At 35.7% G+C, this 24,860-nt stretch overlaps 3 protein-coding genes across 3 annotated transcripts in view; 1 reads left to right on the forward strand and 2 right to left on the reverse strand.

The window, feature by feature from the left end:
- Positions 1 to 5,256: 5,256 nt before the first annotated feature.
- On the forward strand, positions 5,257 to 13,547 carry LOC113444333 (mitochondrial glutamate carrier 1-like). The gene is made up of 9 exons (XM_026713027.2): positions 5,257 to 5,591; positions 6,069 to 6,194; positions 6,857 to 6,912; positions 8,719 to 8,809; positions 9,653 to 9,771; positions 10,638 to 10,839; positions 10,926 to 11,080; positions 11,313 to 11,388; positions 11,915 to 13,547. Exons 1-9 carry the CDS (start codon positions 5,566 to 5,568, stop codon positions 12,072 to 12,074), a joined length of 1,011 nt encoding a protein of 336 aa, XP_026568812.1. The 5' UTR covers positions 5,257 to 5,565; the 3' UTR covers positions 12,075 to 13,547.
- Positions 13,548 to 13,935: 388 nt separating this feature from the next.
- On the reverse strand, positions 13,936 to 19,168 carry TSHB (thyroid stimulating hormone subunit beta). The gene is made up of 3 exons (XM_026713028.2): positions 18,704 to 19,168; positions 16,435 to 16,603; positions 13,936 to 14,264 (listed from the first exon to the last, which is right to left on the reverse strand). The coding sequence occupies exons 1-3, from the start codon at positions 18,784 to 18,786 to the stop codon at positions 14,034 to 14,036; spliced, it is 483 nt and encodes a 160-aa protein (XP_026568813.1). The 5' UTR covers positions 18,787 to 19,168; the 3' UTR covers positions 13,936 to 14,033.
- Positions 19,169 to 23,815: 4,647 nt separating this feature from the next.
- SYCP1 (synaptonemal complex protein 1) overlaps positions 23,816 to 24,860 on the reverse strand; it is a 66,495-nt gene continuing 65,450 nt past the window's right edge. Inside the window, exon 32 of the mRNA XM_026713018.2 lies at positions 23,816 to 24,799. Coding sequence (XP_026568803.2) covers positions 24,656 to 24,799 — 144 coding nt within the window. The 3' untranslated portion in view covers positions 23,816 to 24,655. The remainder of the gene's footprint in view (positions 24,800 to 24,860) is intronic.

The raw sequence follows: 24,860 nt of genomic DNA on the forward strand, positions 1-24,860 counted from the left end.
TCCACACAAGCAAAGTACCAGCAAAGGAGGGGAAAAAACTCCAGAGACGTTCCTGAGACAGGAAGTCTAGTCCTGCCAAGAATGTAATAAGGAGAGGCAGTTTCTGTAAGCAACACCAGAATGTTTCCTTCAGGCCTTCGTTACAGGATTAGGCCAGTAATTTCTTCTAACAATCGGTTCTTCGAACTGCTTAGAATGTTAACAACCGGTGCTAGCGAATAGGTGCAAACTGGTAGAATCCCACCCCTGAAGTTGAGTAATGAAATATCTGCAAGCAAGCAACCAAGCCCACAGAGCACCAAGGACTCCACAGTTCAGCCCTGAGCTAAATATATTTTTGTATTTTTTATTTGTTTGTTTGTTTTTATTATTTATCAAATTTATTTGCCGCCCATCTCATGGTTTAAACTCTGAGGGGCTTATATCAAGAGAAAACAAGCATTCAATGATTATAAATATAAAAATGGATTAAAAATTAAAGTAAGTATATAACAAGGGTTTGGAGGAAATAGGTAGGGTGCCTTCTCTGTTAGTGTATCAATCATCTCTAGCCAGGGACTTCTTGCCATTTGGCATAGCCAGGTTTTAAGGCTTTTCCTGAAATCTAAAAGAGGTGGGGCGGATCTCATCTCCTGCAACAAGTTGGTCCAATTCCAGAGGACAGGAGTCTTGGTGGAGAAGGCTTTTTTCCTGGATCCCACCAGCCAAAATTCCTTAGCTGGTGGGATCTGCAGTCAGACTCCTCTGTCAGAATGAGTGGAGTGTGCCAATTCCATTCAAGAAAGATTATTCCACAGATATCCTTGACTTATGACATAAAGGATTTTAAAGGTAATTGTTGTGGCCCCCCAGCTCCCCCCCCCCAGCTGGTGGCAGAATCGGACAACGAGGAGGTTGGGGAGGAACTTTGGCCAGTGCTGGAGTCTGGTGAGGGCTCTGATGGATGCCCTGTGTCGGACACAGAGATAGAGCCAGGGCCGTTCAACATTTCCCAGCCACTGGAACGGCAGCTGCCTTTGGAGGCTAAAATGAGTGAGGAGGAAGAACAGCTGGGCCTGTTCCATATGCACGTATGCACAGAGCTGTTAGGAGAGAGGAACAAAGGAGGACAAGGAGTCCACTCAGGAAACAAAGCACATGTAGGTGCTGAATGACCCCTCCCTGGCTGGGGAATAAATAGAAGGAAAGGGGAGTGGTGGTCATAGGAGATAACAGTTCATATTTCTGAATATTTGCTCATTGTGTTTCATGCATAGAGACTGCTTGCCAGAACTTAATTTGCAACCTTTCGGCTGGAAGCTCAAAGCCTTGCAATTATTGCAAGGAACTGATATGGCCTGTTGCTGTAGTTAACACTTTGAAGGACTATTGCTTGGAATTTTCAGTGGGTGAATGCAATTAATTCACAGGAGATAAATAAAGAGGGATTTTTTGTGACAAGCAGTCTGTTTCTTGCTTCTGCTAAGGCTGGATCAGAACAGTAATAATCGATACCTTGAATTATACTCAGAAGCAGATTGACAGCCAGTGCTGCTGGTGGTGTTACATGTGTCACCTTAGGGGCCTCCAAAATTGTCTGTGCTACTGCATTCTGGAGCAATTGTAGCTTCCGAATGCTCTTCAAGGGTAGCCCAATGTAGAATGCATTGCAATAATCTAAATGGGAAATGACTAGGTACACCATGCAAAGTTTTATAAAGGCTCTCCTAGCTGCAACTACCAACAACTCTTTGAGCAGAAATCATGCATCTAGAAGAAACCCCAAGTTGTGCATTGGCTCTGTCTAGGGAAGTGCCATCCCACCCAGAAATAAAGATGATAAGCCTCTGAATCCCAAGACTCCGCATAACCACAGCCACTTTTACTGGTATATCCAGATTTCCCTGAATGTGTAATCTATTCCAGATTTTCACAGTGGAACAAAAAAACATACACCCAATCCAGGGTCAAAAACTGGCAAAAACCAGTTGACTATATCAGGCATTGATGAAAACTCATTGCTTTTTGAATTTAATAATCTACTTGAGTATATCGTTACTCACAGATGGCTCTTTAATCTTCCATGTCAGCTTCTGCTCTTTCCTCATCTGAGGCTATCATATAACTCCTTGCTCTGCCTGGGCTTTTTTGGCTGGAAGTCAAATGTTAGTATTTGGGATAGATACTTTTTAACTTTTGTAGTGTTTTAGACAAATACTGGCTTCAATGTTGTGTTTGTTATGAATACGTTTTTTAAAAAGCTACATTCAAAGAATTTATTTTCCTTAGAAACTGTAATATATTACAAAAATTACAATGTATAATGTAAAGAAGAATTTTTCCCTGAGACATCTTGAATGTTTATTTGGAGAGGGAATATTGTTTAGATTGTATTTCCCCCCCCTCCCCCAGATCAGTTACTTCATATATCTTTTGTCATTTTACATCTTTGTATATTTTCTGTTTCCATACTGAAACTAAAATTTGTCTTAAAACGAAGGATAACACAACTATTAAAACAGAGGCACAACCATTTTTGACTGGGGATCTTGCTTCTACTCCACTGCCCACTGGGGTATGACCACTGCTCCAATGAAATCACGGCAGTGGGTGGGAATAGTAATTTCCATTTGAAAGGAAGGATGAGTTTAAAGGATGAAATTTACAGATTTATTTTAAGCCTGCTAATATTTGTAACATTTTAAGCTTTGCCAATTGTGAAGGCTCAGGGTTATAAATGGAATTCTGGGGCACCAGGTTACCTATTCCAGTAAAAGCCAGAAAAAAAAGTGGGGGGGGAGTAGCATTTCTCTGAAAATCAGAAAATTATAGTAAGTTGCCTATATGAAGGCTTAGTCTGGATCAGGGCTGTCAAACTCACAGTCTGTGGGATGGATGTGTCATGCACTGGCCACGCCCATGCCCACTTTATCAAGGGAAAAAAAGTTGTGATACATCATGTGATGAAGACGTGAGTTTGACACCCCTGGTCTGGATGATTCACAATATTCGGGAACTTGAGCCATTCATTATTTGGCAAGTGGTGGCAGTGGCAAAGAACAGACAAGAGTTTACATGCACCAAACTGTAAAAATTTCCAACAGCACATCCCCCCCCCAAAAAAAATAGTGGTTGCTTGAAATATCAAGGCTTATAGATCTGGTTGTAATTACCAAGATTCTAATTATAACACAAGGTCTTTGTTTAAGTTGCTTACGTTATGTATTTATTAAACATTAAGCCCACAGTCTTGCTCAACACAGCAAAATTTACAACCAAGTGGCAGCTTCTGAATATACAGCTGTTGGGAGGGAAGATTTAAATATCTTCACCACACTTGCCAGATGTGATGACAGATTTTGGAAGCAGGAAGTTTTTTCCATATTACTACTGATTTTCCATCCAGTGGTAAAAAATGAGTTGGAACTGTTGGCATAACCCAGCCATCACTGAGGCAATATAAACCATAAAGACTATGTCTCAGAATGAAAACATGTTAAATATCATAAAATCTATGTGACTGGGTTTTTTGTCAATAAAATTATGAACCCTTACATTAGAATTACCACCTTATAATGGAAAATAAGTGTTTGCAAACATTCAGTATCTCACAATGAGGAAACCATAACAAAAATTCCAACAGCAATATGCAGTCAATGCTTTTATTAAACCAAAAATCACAGTACCAAGCAATCCTATACAGATTTTGACTTCAATATTATCAGACTCCCCTACCCACCCCCACTCCCCTACCCCACCCCTCTGTTTACAGAGCTTTACTCCTAAGTAAATTTGAGGTTACTTGCAACTGAAATTGCTGGGTGGAGAACGAGGGGGCAGGGAACCACAATTGACACACTCCAGCCACATGAGGTCTAGCATTGTCATGCATTAGGAGGAACCCAAGGCCAACTGCACCAGCATATGGTCTCACAAGGGGTCTGAGGATCTCATCTCGGTTCCTAATGGTAGTCAGGCTACCTCTGGCAAGCACACGGAGGGCTGTGCGGCCCCCTAAAGAAATGCCACCCCACACCATTACTGATCCACTGCCCAAACGGTCATGCTGGAGGATGTTGCAGGCAGCAGAACATTCTCCATAGTGTCTCCAGACCCTGTCACGTCTGTCACATGTGCTCAGTGTGAACCTGCTTTTATCTGTGAAGAGCACAGGGCGCCAGTGGTGAATTTGCCAATCTTGGTGTTCTCTGGCAAATGCCAAATGTCCTGCACAGTGTTGGGCTGTAAGCACAACCACCACCTGTGGACATTGGGCCCTCATACCACCCTCATGGAGTCTGTTTCTGACTGTTTGAGCAGCCACATGCACATTTGGAGGTGGAGGACCGCTGGAGGTCATTTTGCAGGACTCTGGCAGTGCTCCTCCTATCCCTCCTTGCACAAAGGTGGAGGTAGCAGTCCTGATGCTGGGTTGTTGCCCTCCTACAGCCTCCTCCATGTCTCCTGATGTACTGGCCTATCTCCTGGTAGCGCCTCCATGCTCTGGACATTATGCTGACAGACACAGCAAACCTTGTCACAGCTCGCATTGATGTGCCATCCTGGATGAGCTGCACTACCTGAGTCACTTGTGTGGCTTGTAGACTCCGTCTCATGCTAGCACTAGAGTGACAGCACCACCAGCATTCAAAAGTGACCAAACCATAAGCCAGAAAGCATAGGAACTGAAAAGTGGGCTGTGGTCACCACCTGCAGAACCACTCCTTTATTGGGGATGTCTTGCTAACTGCCTATGCTTTCTACCTGTTGTCTATTTCATTTGCATAACAGCATGTGAAATTGATTGTCAATCAGTGTTGCTACCTAAGTGGACAGTTTGATTTCACAGAAGTGTGATTGACTTGCAGTTACATTGTGTTGTTTAAGTGTTCCCTTTATTTTTTTGAGCAGTGTATAACATAATGTAGTTGCCAACTGATGTGGGAAATAAATATCAAAATAAATGAGCTGCACCTGAATGTGCAGCTTTTCCTGCCATGGTAGTTCTATGATAGGAAACATTTTGGCAGGCATGCAACATTTCAGAATATTTACCACTTCTGTACACAATGATTCATGAACACTTCAGGAGAGAGGGAAAAATGAACTTACCAAGTTCTAGAGTTTCAGACACAAATATGGTTTTCATTTAATTGAGGTGGAATATATTAAACATGTCTTAAGATGAGTGACTTTTGATTCATCAAAGAGCTATTGTCTTCTGTATAATTTCATTGGCATTATATAAAAAGTAATATATTGCATCTTCAGTTAAATCTTCATGGCATAAATTAATCATTTAGATATTAATAATAACTGATGACATTTGGTGTAATAGTAGTTGTGAGAGGGTATTCCGATTTGTCATACTGAATTTGAGATGGTTTGGCATATTTGAAATGCCTCTATGCTCGAACAGCCAATGAGGTACTTCTGGATTATTTATAGAACAACTAACAGATTTTAAGGTATGGGTTCAGTTTGCAGGGATTAGACAGAATTGTCTCTTCAAAGAACCAACTTCTGATCGGCAGCTTGTATTATTTTCACTGACCAAAGAAAACTTGGAACATTCTTCCTTTTGAGATGAAGATGACTGAGAAACAGATTAGGTATGTCCCACTCTAGATTTTAAAAGATAAAGTGAGCTTCAATATAAACATCAATAGATGTCAAATCAAAGATATCAAATGTTGGTTTATGGTAGCCTAAATTCTGTGTAAAATGCGAAAGGGTGAGAAGTGATGGAAGAAAATAAGGTTTAAGTAACTGCAAGGTCGGAGACTGCTATAGTTACTTTTTTTTTTACTGGGGTGTTATCTCAAGTTTAGTGGGGAAAAGAAAAACGTATAGCAATGTATAGCAAACCCGAAGCAATGACAAGGTATTCCACAAGAATCATGAAATATAAAAGATGTTATTGCTACTTCCTATTGATTATGCTCTTAAGCAGCAAAACAAAGGACAAAGCAGCTGATTGGAATAGGAAAGCAGCGGATAGGAATAGGAAAGGGACAGGTTATGGGAAGAGAGAAGCAGTGAGCTGTAATTATAAAATACATACTTTTATTATACTTTTTTCTGTTTAGTTTGCCTGCTAAACTCATCAATGGAGGAGCTGCTGGGATCATAGGTGTTACTTGTGTATTTCCAATTGACTTGGTTAAAACCAGGCTACAGAATCAAAGAAGTGGACAGCAAGTTTACAAAAGCATGTAAGCGACCTTTGGAAAAACATCTCAAGCCAATAAAACTTGTTTTGAAGATGATATTTTTTAAAAGCCCTTTTAAATCTTGACTATTTCTAATACAAACTTCTTCAACAGTTCAGGATTTAGTTTGAGTTTTTGTAACTATAGAACTGATATTATTATGTTATAAATTGTTCAAATAGTAATTTTTATCATGGTGGCTAAAATTGATGCAGGGGTTGGGCAATAGAAATATATCATTATTAATAGAGTGATTCTGTAATTATTATCTGTAGCTCAAAGGCTTGAGATGCTCCTATACCTGGCATTAAGTTTTTCATTGTTGCTAATGCTAATTTCTACTCATATAAGTATTTTAACTGGAAGTCATTTATGAAAATAGCAAATATATTTGCATAGAGTGCATTCACTTTTGTATTTACTATCTGGATAAACATCATTGGAAAAACTATCAGATGTTAAAACAATAGGTGGAATTATTCCAAACTGTGTAAATTTAACAATTGTTTTTACTGATGTTCTGATCAGATTGGACTGGCTAATTCTATATAACTATGTATAGATATCACTGGAAAGAAAAATAGATATTAAAACAAAAGCTGAAATTATACCAAACATTGTATATAAAAACGTATGAATTGTTTTTTTACTGATGTTCTGATCAGGTTGGATTGTCTAATGAAAACTTTACGTTCAGAAGGCTATTTTGGCATGTATAGAGGTAAGTATGTTTAGTAATATTAGTATTAATTTTGATGGCTAGTTGTAGTCATTTTATTAGAATGCAGTTCTGAATAAATTTCTAATGTAGTAAGCCACGTTTCCAGGATTTCTGAGTAAAAGTGAATAACATTTTATTATTCAGGGATTAAATACATAAACAAAGAAATGCAAAAAAATAGTAGTTGCTTTCTAAAACTTTTCCAAGAGTTTTAGAGCATAGCACTGGAGTCCACTGGGGAAGAACATATGATTGCAGGGTGTCAGTTCAGATACAGCAGGAGTAAGGAATTTGAGGCCAACCAAAAGTTCCTGAACTACCAGAAAGCCCACAAGCAAGGAAAAGTGGGAATTTTAATTCAGTAATATCTAAATTACTGCCCTCTAGTTGCCTATGTAACAATAACTGACATTTTCCAAGCATTTGTCTTAGTTGGTTCCTAAGCACTCAGAATTTACACTCTTTTTTGAAAGAGTGCTGAAATGGCAAAGGCTTCTTTTTTTTCTTCATCTCAAAAGAGAACAATATTTGGGGTTGGGTTGATTATGGACAGGAAGAATAGCACGGAGTTGCTTTATGTGCATTGTAATGATGTAATAATGAAGACTGAACTTTTTTGAACTATGGTTTGTTAACAGAGTGGAGTGACTAGAGCAGGGGTGTCAAATTTGTGTCGTCATGGTGGCATTGTGTGAGATATTGGGGCTTTTTTCCCCTTTGCTAAACCAGGCATGGGCGTGGCCAGCACGTGATGCATACGGCCCATGGGCCGGGAGTCTGACCGCCCTGGACTAGACCAAGGTCAAAACTCCAGAGAGGGAAGACAAAAGGAGCTTGTTTAAGGGACCTTCAGAAGAATAATAGTGTACATGCAATCTTTCATCTCAAGAGAACTCTGGTTTCCAAATCTCTCAAGATGATAATTTCCCCCGAGAAAGGTTTTGATAAAATTTAGAGTGCAACAACTGTAACAAATCAGTGCAATCTTGTGGTTTTAGGTTTTCAATTCAGCCAATTTCCCAATTGGTGTATACTATTAATTAAGCAGTTACATAATTCAGATTCTTCATCAGTGCATAATTGCATTTTTTAAAGCTTAACATTAAAAAGTGATGGTTTTTTTCCTTTTCTTTTTAAATAAAGTATATTTTTTCTTCAACTCCTGTGAAGTTAAATCTAATTTCCATCCCTCCATCTTTGGGAGATTTCCCCATCTCAGGCTTATGACCCTTTTTTTTTTTAATCTTTCTGTTGCCAACACACACATAAAAATGAACATAAAAGATGATAAATGATAGTGGGAGGAGAGAAAACATTTTAATGAAGCTATGTGGTTATCCCCAAGACACGTCATTTTGTTTTTGGTGGGCTATTTAAGTTACTTGATTATTTGTTTTAATTAAAGTTTGTAGTAAAAGTTACAATAAACTACTAAGCATTCCTGAAAGCAAATATGTTTCATGGAACTATATTAATGATTTTTTAAAATTCATTTCATTAAACATTTAAGCTATTTTTTAAATTATCTTATCAAATTGATTACATTCTTTAGAACATGAAGAAAAATCACTAATTTAAAATACAGTGAATTTTATTTCAAGTGAATAGTGAAGGTTCTTCTTTAATTGTTTCCGCAATCATTACCTTCCTTTTCTTAATTCTAATTCTAGTTTTCTTTTCTTTATAATAATGAGAACTCAACTTTGAATCAGACTGGTGTGAAATTTTTTTATAGAATAATGATAATCATTAACTGAAGAATACAATCACTTTATATCCATTAAACATAAGTATGTTTATTTATAGGTGCAGCGGTAAACCTGACCCTTGTAACACCTGAGAAGGCTATCAAACTGGCTGCTAATGACTATTTTAGACACCTCCTTGCCAAGGAAGGGTATGTTATTTCAGATACTAGAATATCACTTGTATTTTACATCCATTAAAGTCTATGTTCATAGCTGAGTTGAGATGTTAAAACTAGTTTCAAGTCCTATATTTTTATAGTGCATGTTTAATATTTTTTTAACAAATACTTCCCTGGAGGGTTTTTTAAATCAAGGCATATTTTAAAAATAAATAACAATAATATAATAACAACTAATTTAATTATTCTATACATGCCACCAATGGGATCAGTTGTACAATCATATTTGAAAGGGGTAAATAATCATATATTTTGAAACAAGATAATGCAAGCACAAAGTAAATGGAAGTAAAAGAGGAAAGGGAAAATATTGTACTTCCGTCCTATGTATCAGGAAAGCAATTCTTTGGGATTTGTCACAGTTAATTAAAATTATTGGAAATGCTACCATTATAGGGGCATTGCTATTCACAGACAAGTGAGAAGACATTTTCACATTTTTGATAGAAGCCCCAGTTTTATCCTGAACCACGTTCCTTTTGAGTACAGAAACATGAAAACCTCTACACAGGGTGAAGGGAGTCACAACATAGACAAGAAAAGTGTACAGTGAGCAAAGAAAGATACGGTCATCTTCTTAGCAGGGACAATTAGAGAGACAAACAGAACCACACATATAAGGTGAAGTAAGTAAAGGGCTTAATTGTGAAGTTTCTTGTATTATTAATTTTTTTTATTCTTTTGTCAAAAAAACCCGTTCCTTTGGAGAAAAGGTGTGTATCTCCATTACACAGCCCATTCCCACTGCTGGAACTCCATATTGTGATGTTCAAAGTAATATGTTTGACAAATCTTATTCTTTTTCTCTTTCAGGGTAGCTCTGTCTTTATCTAAAGAGATGCTAGCAGGTTGCGGTGCTGGAGTTTGTCAGGTCATTATCACCACTCCTATGGAGATGCTAAAAATCCAGCTGCAGGATGCAGGGAGACTAGGTAATGTTGCCTTGGATCTCTCTCCATATATTACACTGATCTCTGAGAAATAAATTAATCTTCTTACTATGTGGGATTTCACTGTAAAACTCTTCTACAGTATATTATACCATTTTACCTTGAAAAATAGTGCAAAAAAATATGCTCTGTACCCATCTCTCAAATTCAGACATTGTTTCAGCTGTATTGAAACTATAATCTGTGTCATGGTAGCTATAGTGCCACAACACAACCCAGAATGCTATAAAATAATGAACCAAGTGGCAGGATAGTATTAGGAAATATAGAAAATCTGCAGTGCTTTTTGTATGGTTGGATGCAATAGAAATATATTCAAGACACAAAAGACAAGATAAAATGAATTATAAAGAATAAATAAACTGATCACTCATGGAGAGAAAAAATTAAGTGGTTACTAAGAGTTAATACTGACTTGATGAAGTATAATCAAAACAATCACACAGATCAAAGTTTTCTTTGTCAAAAGCAAATCCTTTGTCATAATTGCAATCTAAAACCACAGAATTGCTATAATTGGAAAAGGGACTGCATACACTGACCCCATCCTACCAGTTACATTATCTTCTTTATGTCTATTGGAGAAAAAATTGAAAAAGGGAGTATGGAATTTGAAATTATGAAGATCATATACAGATCATAATGATATATAAACCTAAATATTTTCATCAAAGTTTTATTCCTCTGCTGTGAGTAAATTAGGAATTGTTCTAAAACAAAACTTATACGAGCATTCAGACTCATATAATTCAAGTAGTTAAATAGATTCTCAGGATTCTAATACTCGGATTTAAGTTCAAGTGAGATTTTTCAAAACAAGTCTTATGTATTTGCTATTTTCATTTCAGCATCTCAGCAAATTGTGAGCCGAGTTTCTTGTTCTACCTCTGGATGCAATCTCGTAACTGTCAACCCTATCCTGACTAGAGCATACAATGTAGGACCTGTGGTTATCCCAAGGAAGATATCTGCCACTCAAATAGCAACTGAGCTTTTACAAACCCATGGTATCAAAGGGCTCTATAAGGGTCTCGGAGCCACTTTATTGAGGTAATGATTTTATGTTTTCCTAAGCTTTTTCATTTTCAGACTAGTTTTCTGCATTGCTTGAAAAAGTTATAAATTTTGTCTTTCAGGGATGTTCCATTCTCTGTCATCTATTTCCCACTGTTTGCCCATTTGAATAGAGTAGGACAAGATTCCTTGGAGGGGAGAACAAGCTTCTTTCATTCTTTTCTTGCTGGGTGCATAGCTGGCTCAGTGGCTGCTGTATCTGTGAACCCCTGTGATGGTAAGAATGACTTTGTTTGTCTCTGGGCTACTTCATGAGGACATGTTAGAAAAGGTTATTGAGGATAACCTATGAAAGCTAATTTATATTTTTATTTGTTAAAGGTTTCTTATATAGAGAAGAATATTGCTTTCATAATAAAATAATAGTTCTGTGGAATGGATACATTTTGAACTATCCCTTACTCAAGTGATTAATTGACCAACATATGTCTTTAACACTTTTTTTCCAGTAATAAAAACTCGTCTTCAGTCAATGGGCAACGGAAGAAATGAGGAGAATTATAGTGGAATTGTAGATTGTGCAAGGTAAAGCCTACAAAACAGTTCACATTTCTTGATTCTGAGGACAGTGTATTGACTTCACATATTTGTCAGACCATTTGAACTGATTTTTCAGTTGCCCTTAACTTACCCTGACACCTCTGTAGATACAAATCTTGTTAAAGTAATGAATAATCAGTTGCCCCAAGTGAAGTTACAACATGTAAAAGCCACTTTTATGTGATTCAGTACAGACATGGTGGTGCCACACAGCCAATTCATGTGGAATCTTACAATTCAGAACTAGTTTTCCATATTAATTCTGCACAAAAGCATGAACATTTGAGTTGGCTTATAAAAAAGTTGGAATCATACCACTTCTTGGTATGATACCACTCTTTTGTGAGACTTATTTTTGTACAGTGGGATACATATTGGCAAAGACTTGATAAGTGTAAATAGAGAAATCTTGTTGGTAAATATTTAAAATGTGCTGAAATACGTTTAGGTAATACACTGCAGAATGTTTTAACCAATTAGGTCTTATTTATTTATTTTTTTGTCTCCATAGGAAGATTTGGATAAAAGAAGGTCCTTCAGTTTTTTTAAAGGGAGCTAGTTGCAGAGCTCTTGTCATTGCACCTCTCTTTGGTATAGCTCAAGTGGTTTATTTCATTGGGTTTGGAGAAATTCTTATAAATCTATGCCAGAATGGAAAACTGTCCCCATAGACTTTCATTCATTGAATCTCCTGAAATATAATCACAAGAACCAACTATAAAGAAACAATAGCAGCTCAGTCTATTGACAACTGTTTTTTTTTTCTGTTATTAAGCATGAAAAAGACAAAGTCACTATAAAGACACTAGTCATAAAACACCATCTAAAACAGGGACATGTCTGAGTTTAGGAAACAAGAATTCTAAGAGTGGAATGAGAATAATTACTTTGGATAAGTGAAAGTCTGAAGGAGTATCTAGGGAAATGTTTTGTATATATGAATATAACAAGAAAAGAAAGAACTATCTGTAGACCAAATCTTTGCTAAAATGTTGCAAAGTGAATTAGGCATTTAGTTTTTCTTGGGGTTCTATAGATGCTATTAATCTAACCCATTTGCTGTCTTTCCAGCTGTATGTCTCCTAGTGTTTCACTCACTTAATCGGGAACAAGGGTGTATGAATTTTTATAGATTGTGTTTTTAACTTTACTTACAGTAAAGAATTCAGTACCTGTGGTAACTTAATACAAAATAATTTAATCCAAATATAAAAATAGCAAAGTAGACTAATTCCTTAAATTATTTAAAAAGTTATAAGCCATTAATAAAAATGGAAAATGTGCCATTTAGAATCAAGTATAATTTAAGACTTCAGGGAAGAAATGGTGAACCAAAGGCAGCTCCACTAAGAGCAAAGCCAATGATTGCTGTGGAATGAAAGACCAGTGAGCGGACCATCTCTTCACAATTCCTTTTGACAAGGAAGACTTGAGATCATCCACAAGTGCTCCAGACAGTTGTTCCTTGTGAGGAGACAGCAAGAACATTATCAGGAGAGTTTTCAGGTCAGAGAGACAAGGGAACACCATTTGACTTCATTTGACTCTTCTAAGAACACAGGGCTTGCATAATTTGTTTTTTAATTACTTTTGGAAATTTCTTGTTATTTGCTTTTCAGCTATTGGGTAACCCTTAATGGACTTGTTGATCAGGATGGAAAGATGAAGTTTTAAGAATTTGTTTATAGATAAAGAGATGAGATACTGGAAGAAGAGATCACTTATTTCATTTTAAGAGAAAGTAATAAGTTACAAAAATGTTTATATTTGTGTTGAAGAAGTTATTTCTTTATCTTTTTTTCTATTTTTCTATTCATTTTTTTAGTTTGTATTAGTGTTTATCTTTTTAATTTTAATATTTAATAAAACTACTATAAAAAAGAACCTAGTGTAACTTAACTGGAAGCTGAAAATATTTCCTGACCATTTATATTGTTTATTGTACAATAAACTGCTAAGCATTTTTCTTAACAGACTTTATATAGCTGTATATAGATCATCATTATATTTGTACATTATCACTGAGCTTGTCTGAGAAAGCACAAGAGTGTGGAGGTATCATTCTTTCTATATTGATTTCAGGACATTATATGCCTCGCACATACTTTACTACAATAAAAATGTTCAAACTTTTGCAACAACAATCCACGTATATGTATTTTGTTCTTCTGAGGATTGCACTGAAGCTTTCTGTAGCATGCTAAGGATTACATTTCAAATGGAGGACTTTTTTTTAATTTAAGGATGTTAGTGTACTTTGTTTCAAAATTTTGTTTAAATGTTAAGTTCTTTGTCACTGAAGATAGAGATAGTAGGAAGTTTAACTCTAGTTTTACCAGTCAGAAAGCAGAACTTAAGACTTCATTCCATGGAGTTTTTGCTCTGACTTTAGTAAAAAGAAAAAAAAGGGGGGGGGTGTTTTTATTCTTGACTCTTTTTTTGCCTGTGAAACCTCAGAGAAATGAAAGTCACAAAAATGAGCAGTCTATTATATTTTACTGTTCTGTCTTTGAATAAATGGACAGATCAAATTCATGCTACCCACTTGTTTATTTTAGCTGTTGCTGCTCTTTAGCTATTGCTGTGCGTGAAAGATACAGAGAACCAAGACCTCAAGAGTTATGTAGCTTCTAGAACATTGCACAATAACCAGCGCCACTTGCCTCCTGCACACAGTCACTGTAATCAGTGTTGCATTTCCCACATTTGCAACTCACTGCCACAGGATAGGAATAATAAGAGACAGCATGGTGTTGACAGCCAGGTATCATCACGGTCCTGTACACCACTTCCTTGTATGTACACACATCCTGGAATAGGGCACTCGGCCTCCGGGGCAATAGCTTCTTAACATTACTGTCCTGTAACAAAATGCCAAAGGTTATTCTGCCTTCCTAATAGACTTTGTTTAAAATTGGCCTGAAAAAGTTGGATTATGCTTTCCACTGTGCTCTTCCTAATCACTGTGTAACTGAAATTAGAACGATCCTTTCATCATTATGGGAGTTTTTCAAACTAATAGTCAAGCAACAGCAATCTTGCTGAAATGAGAAAATAGTTAAAACTGATCCTGTATAAAAAGATTATGAACTGTTTGAGCTTTTAGAAAAGAATGTGCTTAGAATGGGCACTTTGCTTGGAAGGGCAGTTGCTCACAGGTAGCACCCACTGTGCATGCAGAAAGTCCAAGTTCATCTTTGGAGAAGATTTAGGAATTGCAGAAGCTCTGGAGAATTGACTGTCAGATCAATGTGATTGAGCAAATGGGCTGAAAAATGAAGTCAAATGTTTTTTAATTAGACTTATCCCGAAAATCTAAATTTCAAGGGATTCTATCACAGAACCATCAATTAAATTATTTAGTCATTTTTATTTAATTACTCATTGTGGCTTCCTATTTATAAAAAAGTAAGAACAATTTAAAAATGAAGCAGTTCATAAGGGTCCAGAAGACAAGTTCTAAAAAACAGTAAAATATCCTACAGGGGCTTTACAGCATGGCCTGGGAAAAAAGTTACATTTGCAGTGACTTTTTAAACATAATCAAATGTTTAAACATCTTATCTAAACATCATCAAACATCATCATCCAGACCTCTGGAGGCACATGCTGTTTCAGGGGACAAGTGCTAAGACTTTCTTCTAGATTAGGGGTGTCAAACTAGATTTCTCTGAGGGTTGTGTTTGACCTTGGGGGTTGGGTTGAGTGTGGCCAGAGTGGACATGGCCAGCTTGATGTCACTCATGTCAGTGGCGCCTCTAGTGGCACAAGCACTCTACCAGCAAAAATGGGCTTCTGAGCTCAGTTTTCAGCTGCAACAGCCTCCTGCAATTCTTTGCCAATGAAAATGGAGCTTGGGAGGGCCGCATCGGCCAGTCCTTCACTGATTCCAGGTTGGCCGAATGGGCCAGATCTAAGCACCCCATGGGCCAGATCTGGCACGCAGGCCTTGAGTTTGACACCCCTGTTCTAGAAAGATTACATTACTTTATTCAACAGACCTGAAGTGCATTCACTGAGCTGGACCTCACTGGACAGATAGTAACTATCAGAGATAACCAGTTCCTCAAACATACATTTTGGTTTGTTTTTATTGGAAGAATCTGTTTGTTCTAGTGTTTCTACAATTTGCAAACTAATGCCCTAATTAATTAGGATAAGAAAGAATGGCTTTTGGTGTAATCTTATCTCCTAGAGGAAACAGGAAGGAATTTTGGAAGTATTGGAGGTCAACAATAGATTGAAAGGAGCACAGTTCTCTAATAGTAGCTTAAACATCTGGTAACATTGAAATCCTGGTATATTCTGCATATTAATCACTTTTTGACACAATCTGAGAAAATAAGAAACAATCATCCTTGAAAGGGGATGTAAAATTAAAAGATATTTCAAATTATCTTCTCTTATTATAGAAGATAACTTACTAAAAATTATTCTTGTAAATTTCTTCCCACTATTTATCCTCTTAAAGCAAGAGTGAAAAACTGTCAGTGGCTGGAGAGGATCCAGCTTTGTGTGTCAAGTCTAGGACTCCATTCTACATGTGAGTGCTAAGTCTTAAGACACCCAATTTAGTATGTCACCTTTTCCCCAAATTAAAAAAAATGCAGAAAAAAAAATCAGGGTGTTTGGGGTGCAATGTCATTGATGGGGGAGGCATAAAATACATGCCAGTAGGTCACACACAGTCACTGAACACACTTTTTGCATATTTGCTTCAAAGAAAAATAAGTAACTGCAGGCCGTGTCCCTTTTCTGAGGCTTATAACACAGTTGATTTTCACTTTCCCACCATTTGCAGGTGGGAAATCCTTAAAACTCTGGTGCTAGCCTAAATAAATGAAAAAAAAAAAAAACAATTCTGGATTTCTAAAGTGCAGAACATGATTCCATTCATTTTCTGTTAGCATTTCATCTACTGTGGCCTCAATCAGCCCAAAACCCCAAATATCCACGCTCACATATATACTCACGAAGGACTATAAGGAAAGACTCAGAAGTATCTTACAAGACATAATTACCCATAATTACCCAGGTCATGCAGAATCCTTCACAGATGGTGGTGTTGATAGCTAAGCAGTAGCCACATTCTCTCTTCTCCACATGGATGACATAGTCAACAGGGATACAAAGAGCCAGACTTTGCCCCAGAGTGAAGGCAAAGATTAGGGGCAGAGAGATGGAAAGGACAGGATTCATGCTAGATATAAAAATAAAACAAAACAAAATATCACTAGGATAGGTTTAACAGGAACAAAAATCAATACTCTATCAACACCCATTATATGTTCCTGGTCTCTATTCCCCCAATTCCATATTACTAGAAATCAGGGGCAATTAATCTCATGCTAAACTGAAGGAAAGCACATTGAGATAATTCCCTATTTCAGTACTATACAATGCATAGATGAGAAATATTCCAGGTTTTTTCCCCCTAGGTGGCTTTCTAGCTTCCTCTAATATGAATATCCAGGCAATCTCCGCATTAGAGTTGTCTTCCTTTTTCATCTTGATTTTATCACCAGGATTCTGTACTTCTAAGGCTCAAAATAATATAATTATCTGAAATTGGATATATGCAAAATATTCACAGACAATAATTAAGAGCATTTCCACATTCCCAGATATTTGCACACATGGATGCCCTTACACACACACACACACACACACACACACACACAATCTTCTTTGACCCAAAAGCAGACCCATTTTTTTTACTTTTCCCTCCTTATTGTAATATTGTTCTGATGCTGTAACATTGTTGCTTTGACACTACTGTATAATAATCAAACATGAGAACAAGTCTGCATTGTAGTTCTTGTCTTCCTAACTCCATAGAAACTTTGCTAACAAGAAAGAACTGATAGTTTATCTTCATGTAACAAAAGAACAAATATATATTTTAAAACAAAGGGAAGGGGGCAGATGTTTTGCATGGAGTGGGAAAGCAATTGAAGTATGTTTTATTCAGCTTCATTCAGAAATCAAAAGGTGCCCACTGGGATATATAAGATTTTAATGGAACATGGGCTTCTAGGGTTGAGACAATTCATGATTTTACAAGCCACTGAATCAAATGCAGTATTATTTTAAAAAATGTGGAGAAAATAGCAGCTTGACAGCCCATCAAAATATACCAGTACAGGGCAGCCATTGGAGGGAGTGGTAATGTCAGGCATGGCAGCCTAGTGCTAGGACAGAATGAAGTACTGGAAGCCATCAGCTCTGAAAACAGAAATTCTGAATTAGAATTGGAAAACATGGATGCAGTGTTCAATGGGTTGGAAGTGGGAGCAGGATGATGTAAAATCCTATAGTCAGGAAGTGATGAGTGGCTCAGACTAACAATGGGCCAAACAAAAAGTGAAGAATCTGTCCCAACTCTTCTTCAGAACTTCCAATATTGGAAGACAGCAATATTTTCTTCTCTTATTCTTCTCTCTATTCTGTTATTCTGTCATTCTCTCTACTCTAATTTTTTTTAATGTTCCTTGCAATAGTTGACTTTGTAATGTTTGATTTCATACTAAACTGATTTCTGATGGACATTTTCTAATTTTTCAACATTCTTAACATGTGACACCTGAATAATTAGTAGTCTAATTTCAGCTTCACAAGCACACCTATACCTCAAAGGTTGCCAAATGATGTCAAGCTCATGCAGTGAATTGTTTATTCAATGTGACCAATATTTATGCTAAATTCAGAATATCTAATTCCTAAATGCACGCATTCATATTCATTTATATTGAATTTCATCTCATTGTTCAAAGTATTAAAATGGTTTCAGATTTTGATTATATCTTCTGTGCTGGTAATACTTTCCACACACTCTCTGCTTCAATAAAACATTATATCCAGAATTTGTAAACTAATAAAGCCTTTGATAGAGGAAAAAAGTTTGATTAATGACAGATCAAATGCTGAGGAATGACGTATATCAAGAAGCACCACAGTATAGAGCAGGGGTGTCGAATTCGCGACCCTCGGGCTGTATGCATCACATACTGGCCCCGCCTGCACCTGGTTTAGTGAAGGGGGGAAAGTCCTGATACATCACATGACACCACCGTGACACAAGTTTGACACACCTGGTATAGAAAATACTTCTGGTTAAAAATCCTTCTAAGGGATAATCATGTTATTTTACAGCCAAAATACACCTGTCTTTGGTACCTCGAAAACAAAGCAGTATGTATTATAAGTTTGTATTGTTGAACATTACATATTTCTGTCTACAATATACAGTAATTTTTCCAGATTCACACATACAGAGGGACATAAAGCCAGTGATACATACCTATCAACTCTGCTGGGCTGTCCAATCTCAGAACACCTCAGAAAAGGAGAATCACTCTCTTGGCTGCACAGTCTTTTCTTCATGCAGTCACCCTATGTGTCTTTGAGTTTGCTTCTGAGAAAATGCGCAGTTCAGGCACTGGGTCTGTTTTATATTCTCCAGGTTAATTCCTGGCTAATCTATTGTTTATATAATTGCATTAATTGCTCCTTCTAATCTCAGTAATATCTACTGCAGGAGTCATACAGGATTCATTCCAAGGAAATGGAATTGGAAGAAGATGAGTTAAACTACCTCTGCCTGGCAACTGAATTGTAATTAATATTAATTATTTATTCTCCATAAAAACAGAAATACATATTTCTGCATCTATATACATGCTAGTATTGGGACTGAAGTCTTTCGCCATGCTCAACTTTCATGCAAAGACTTTATTGTACTCGCACTGATGTTACCTAGTTTGAGTAATGAAATGTCTGCAAAAAACAAAACCAAGCAAGCACCAAGGACCACTCATGTCAATCCTGAACTACAAATAATTTTTTATTAGAACTTCATTGTACAGCTGAACTTACACAACTTGGCTGATCAACTGCAGAACTCTGCCAGGTCAAAAGCCACTCTGGAATTCTGGGATTTAACATCGGTTGAGGTTGGCAGCTAAAATGATTTATTCTTGATTCAGCTGCGGTGCAAGCCAAATTGCAAAAGGTCATCTGTATTTTTACATGGGTGACGTTCTGAAAGTTGGGGAAGTATATTTCTTATTTTTGCTCACCCATCCATCTGGCAGGTCTTTTAATGCTGGCTTTCTTCAGCAGAGGTGAAAACCCCCAGATGGAAACAGTCCAGAAGACCAAGCAGGCTAGCAAACTGCTGGATCTTTATGTATTTATTTTCCTTTTGTGTGGAATCAATGAGATTTGGGTTTCTCAAGTACTAAAAGGCTCTACAATAAGTTCCAGTTCATGAAGTCTTATCAGCTTGGACAGGACATACTGTAAAACAAATAGCACTGCTTCTAGGTTTCTATTGGTCAAGTGAAGGGACAGTTTGATTGACATACTGTTCTCAGTATTCCTTGGTTAATATAAGGGAAGAATATAGGTATGTCTTTTCAGACTGCTTAAGGAAAAATGAAAATGTTGCCCTTTAGAAGTGCCCATAAACTGTTGTACAGACATATAATGAAGTTAGTTTCAGTGATGGATGTATATGGAATAATGAAATCAAAATTCTGATACATAATGAACACAACTAAAAATTCCACAATTTTCTGCACTATATTTTGTTTAGCAAGATAGTAAGTTCATCTGATCACAGGGAATTGGAGTTATTCTTCAGGCCATAACTCTTAGAACTTTTAATAATAGATTTTTTGAGAAAATTTGTCTACATGAGAAAACTAGATTGAATGCCTGAGTACTAGTTTATTTCCTATCCTTCCTTGTTACATGCTGTGAAGAATGTGAATACAATTATATAAGCTCAGAAATGTAATACAAAGGAAACTGATAGAGTAGGAGGAGGGAGGGAGATTCTTAGAAAATATTGGTCAACCCTTCTATTTAGTTCAATAGAACACTCATTAAAAATATATGTAATAATTGAGGGACAGCAAATATAATTATAAAATCATCCTCCTGCCTTACTTTGCAGCATATAGGATATTATTAGGCTGATTCCTAGAAATGTGTGTAGCATCTAGGAATCTTAAATAGTTTAATAATGGAGGTAATAATTTTTAATCTTATTTTTTAAAGTGTCAGTATTTTCTTATTTATTTCCATTATCATTTATTCCGAGATAATTTGCAAAATTAAGTTATACTAAAAGAAGTCAGGTATACTTCCGCTTTGAGTATCCAAAGCTCTTGTAAAAAATATTTGAATTTTATAAAATTAAATATTCAGAATAATCAGAAACAACTATTATTTTTATGTGGCATTTAATACCACTCATACCACATCAGTTGAAAATTTCTAGTTTTCAGCTCTAAATAATATTATTCTCTAACAGATTAACCCTCAGGGTTAGCAAAAAGAAGATTCCAAAATATAGCAACATTATCCATGGCTATGACATGCTGTATTTCTGTATATGTAATTTTGGTTTGCTCCAAATATTTTCAGAATTATCTTCCTAGAAGTTTTGTCCAGGACCTGCATCAATGTGATCAATCAGTTTTATATTTAATCTTGCCATGACTGGATTCATACATTGCACTAAATTATAATAGTGTTTATTTGGTTTTGACTTAAGAGTATTGGATGGGCCTAGGCATTATGGTGCATAAAACAGGTCCTATGGATGTAGGCCATTTCAGTTTCATCAATAAACCATATCATAATATGACAAATCTAATTCAAATCTATTTAATGCTGACTATCTATTAAATTAATGACTTCTCCTAGACTCATTAAAATCTGAAAGTGCCAACCAATGACATCTGGTCCTTGCCATTTAAGTATGAATCATTCATTTCTAACCTTTCTTTTAACCAAAACAACCTACTCACTGACATCAGTCATTTACACTTTCATGAAATGGAAGTTACCATTTCTACATTGCTATCAAATGAGTAATCCCATCCAATTGAAACAAGAAGCACTAGATGTGCTCCAGTGATAAATAATGCTACAGAAAATGCAAAAGATTAATATTAAAAAAATCAGGCAATTTAAAGGTCACAAATGATGTATAAATGTAAGATTATTACTAAAAAAATAAGCAGTTTTGCATTTGCTTCCTGTAAAATAGATTTGAGTAGGAAGTGGGAAACATATCTATTGGATCATGTGTTAAGTGGTGGTAAATCCAGTAAGTTGACAGGAAGCAGAATCTTACCTAGAATGTCTTAAAAGCAGTTTAGAAAAACCAGCTGTCAAAGGACTCTGGGTTTATCTACCATTAGCATTGACATAGGAATACAAATTGTTACACTTGTTGCTTGTTCTGCAGAGGTAAATTTTCAGATGTGTTTTTAAACACCTACAGTTAACTGAAATTTTCCAAGATTAGCTGCAAAATTACATACTTATTTAATATGGAAGTTGCATTGCATAAAATTAATTTAGATTTTCAAATTTTTATCAATAATGTTGAGTATTATCATAAATTATCTTTCAAGGACATTTCCTTTACCTGTAATTCTTCCAGGCACATATATAAATTCTGCCTTTGTCCAGTTTCTAAACTGAAACTATAAATGGTATAGGGCTTCCTGAGCAGTGGGACAGCAGGTTTCCTGATCAGGGTGTTAGACTAGAAGACCTCCAAGGTTCCTTCCAACTCTGTGATTGTTAGAAGTTGGGAAGAATCATACCTTCCATGTGGCTTAGATTCCTACTTCCTACTCATTTTTGATTCTGACCATCACAGGAAGTTGTTAAGGATGAATTTTAAAAGAGATTACCAAAGATAAAACTAAATTTTGTTTGTAAACTTTATGTCAAAAAGACAAAAATATTAGGAAGGCACTCAACGAAGAACAACAGAGAGGCACTATTTCAATAAATTCAAGATGAAAATGGACTTTGAAAAAAAGAAAAATCTTTCAAAGGAATCAGGATGTTCTAATCTCAAATTGGTATGCTAAAGGACACCAATAGACAGATTGTAATTTATTCAAAGATTAAAGAAAAATTGAAAGGGTATACTGAAATATAGATGTCAACCTCCAAGGTATCTGAGAAGATATTCCCTACCTACAAACTCAAGTTATAGAAAAGGAAGTTAGATCAGCACTCTGGTCAGTACCAACTTGTAAGACACAGAAACTGATCAAAATATGCATTTTAAACAATATGTATATGTATATGTAAACCAACTTTAATGTTAAGGGTGAAAGAAAGGGTCAAAGATTGAGGCAACTTGTTGAGTTTTAAAATTAAGCAGCACTGATCTATTACTTCATTGAACTATTAAATGTATTTTAAATCAAATATTCTTTTTGGCTAAAGAAAGATTTTATTGGTATTTTAATGTACTGATTTTTCTTTTTTGAAAAATACTGTTATTAAAGATTTTAATAGTAATAAATAAAACAAACTGAAATCAAAGAGAGACAAAATAGAGATCAAAAGGAAAAAAAGGAAAAAGTTAAACAAGTTACTTTCATACAAGTACAAGCAACTTACTATTTCTCCCCCCTTGATATTACATTATAGAAATCACCTCTTCCTGTGTCTCAAATTTTATCCATTCACAAATCCAAATATCATTAAAAAATTATGTCCAGTATTAGCAAAAAGTCCAGAAAGGATTCCCAGAATGTAGTCTTCATTTTAACCCCAATTAAACAGTTCAATTTATATTCCTTTCCTTTGCTCCTAACGTTCTTCATCTTTGCTTCATTAAGATGGTCCTTTAAGATTTCATACTAATCTCATGTACAAGACACATTTATATTTTCACTTTAAAACACATTGAAGTTCTGGCTACCTGACTTTGGAAAACTCCAGGATGAATTTAAGTGTTGTACTGGGAGAAATGGAAAACATGGGCAACAGTTGGATTCAAATAAAAGTTTCTTTTTACAATAACATTTTTGTTGTTTTGGTAACACTTGACTTTTTGTAATTAGCATGAATATTGATTATTCACAATGGATATTCTGAATTTAAAATGCTTTACTGAATAAAGACTGTAATTAATTGTTGCTTATTTGTAGCTATACTATTTTTCCAGTGGGATAGTTTGTTTAAATCTTTAACCATGAACTTTAATGCTGCTTCAGAAGACACATTTGTAGTATCAGAATGCTTTCAATTGTCCAAAACTGATGAGACAGGCCCCCAAATTATGTGTTGACAATGAAAATGCATCACTAATAAAGGAGAATATTTGTAGCTCAGGATTGACATGAGGGGTCCTTGGTGCTCTCTGAGCTGGTTTGTTTTCTTGCATATGTTTCATTACCCAAACTAGGTAACATCACCAGTGCTAGTCTGCATCAAGATGCATCAAGAATTTCCTGGAAAAAAAAACACTTGAATCTGAATCCCAATTTATGAAACATCACTAGGAAGGCTTCAAAGAATTTTGTTTTTGAATGTGGCTAAAAAGACATTTAAATCCTTGTGTTAACTAGGAATATGACTTAACTCGGTGTAAGAAAATAAAATAATTTTATTAGCACAATGCATTTCCAGTAACAATTAATATTTTGCTTCCCACTTTGAAAAAAACTTAAAAACTTATCAATTTGAGATTGTGTTATGATGGTTCTTTGGTAAATAATATAAACATTTAATTATTTAAACTATATGTTCAATCATATTAATAATGGTAACATTCATATTTGCTTACATTAATTTCCACCTGAAGAATATATGGGAAGGCTAACAAAGGGTTAAGAGAAGAAATCTTGCTTTGCTTTTCTACTGAAGTATAGATTACTTCTGCTTACTAATTATTGTTCTTACACACAGGTCAAATCCTTAAGAGAAGAATGTATATACTTCCCACATACAACTGTAGCTACAAGAAATGGGTTTCTCTATAAGATAAGCTTTTAAAAGATGTGTTCAACATATAAAGCATTTTCAAAAGAATTTGGATACATTACTGTAAAAATTAATATTATTGAAACAAAATATAGAAAGTAGACATGTGTGAAGTAGAGCTGCTTTGCAGAGCTATATTGACTCTGATCACCAGAGTATTTCATTCCAATGCAATGAGATGGGACTTCATTGTAAATATCATTAGAAATGTGTTGCAAAGCAATACAGACACAGCAGTGGCCTCTTCAACATGGCTAACCATGCTGCATCTAGTATTGGGATTGGGATTAGGTATTGGAATCTGCTTTGCAAAACAGTTTCAAAGGGCATGTCAATCTATATGTCCACTGAGGCTTCACACAATATTAATAGAAAAGTAACTTTGAATATAAATATATTATCTAACTGAACAATTAATTCTTCTAAAAGGAAAAAAAGATTTGGTTTAAATAAAGAGCTTTCCAGCTTCTTTCATTTTTTTTCTTCTGTCAATTTTGGAGATTGTAGTCCATCCTGCCTCTTGCATCTTTCTTACAGTGGCAAGTTTCATCGAAGATCCTGGAGTTTTCAAAATAGATGGAGCTTGAATCTATAGATAAAATATTTGACTTAGTTTTTGGTAAATAGTCATTTTGAGGTCAAATTTGGCT

This window comes from Pseudonaja textilis, chromosome 3 (genome assembly GCF_049901715.1).
Source record: "Pseudonaja textilis isolate UNSWEBS1 chromosome 3, rPseTex1.2, whole genome shotgun sequence".
NCBI classification, from domain to species: Eukaryota; Metazoa; Chordata; class Lepidosauria; order Squamata; family Elapidae; genus Pseudonaja; species Pseudonaja textilis.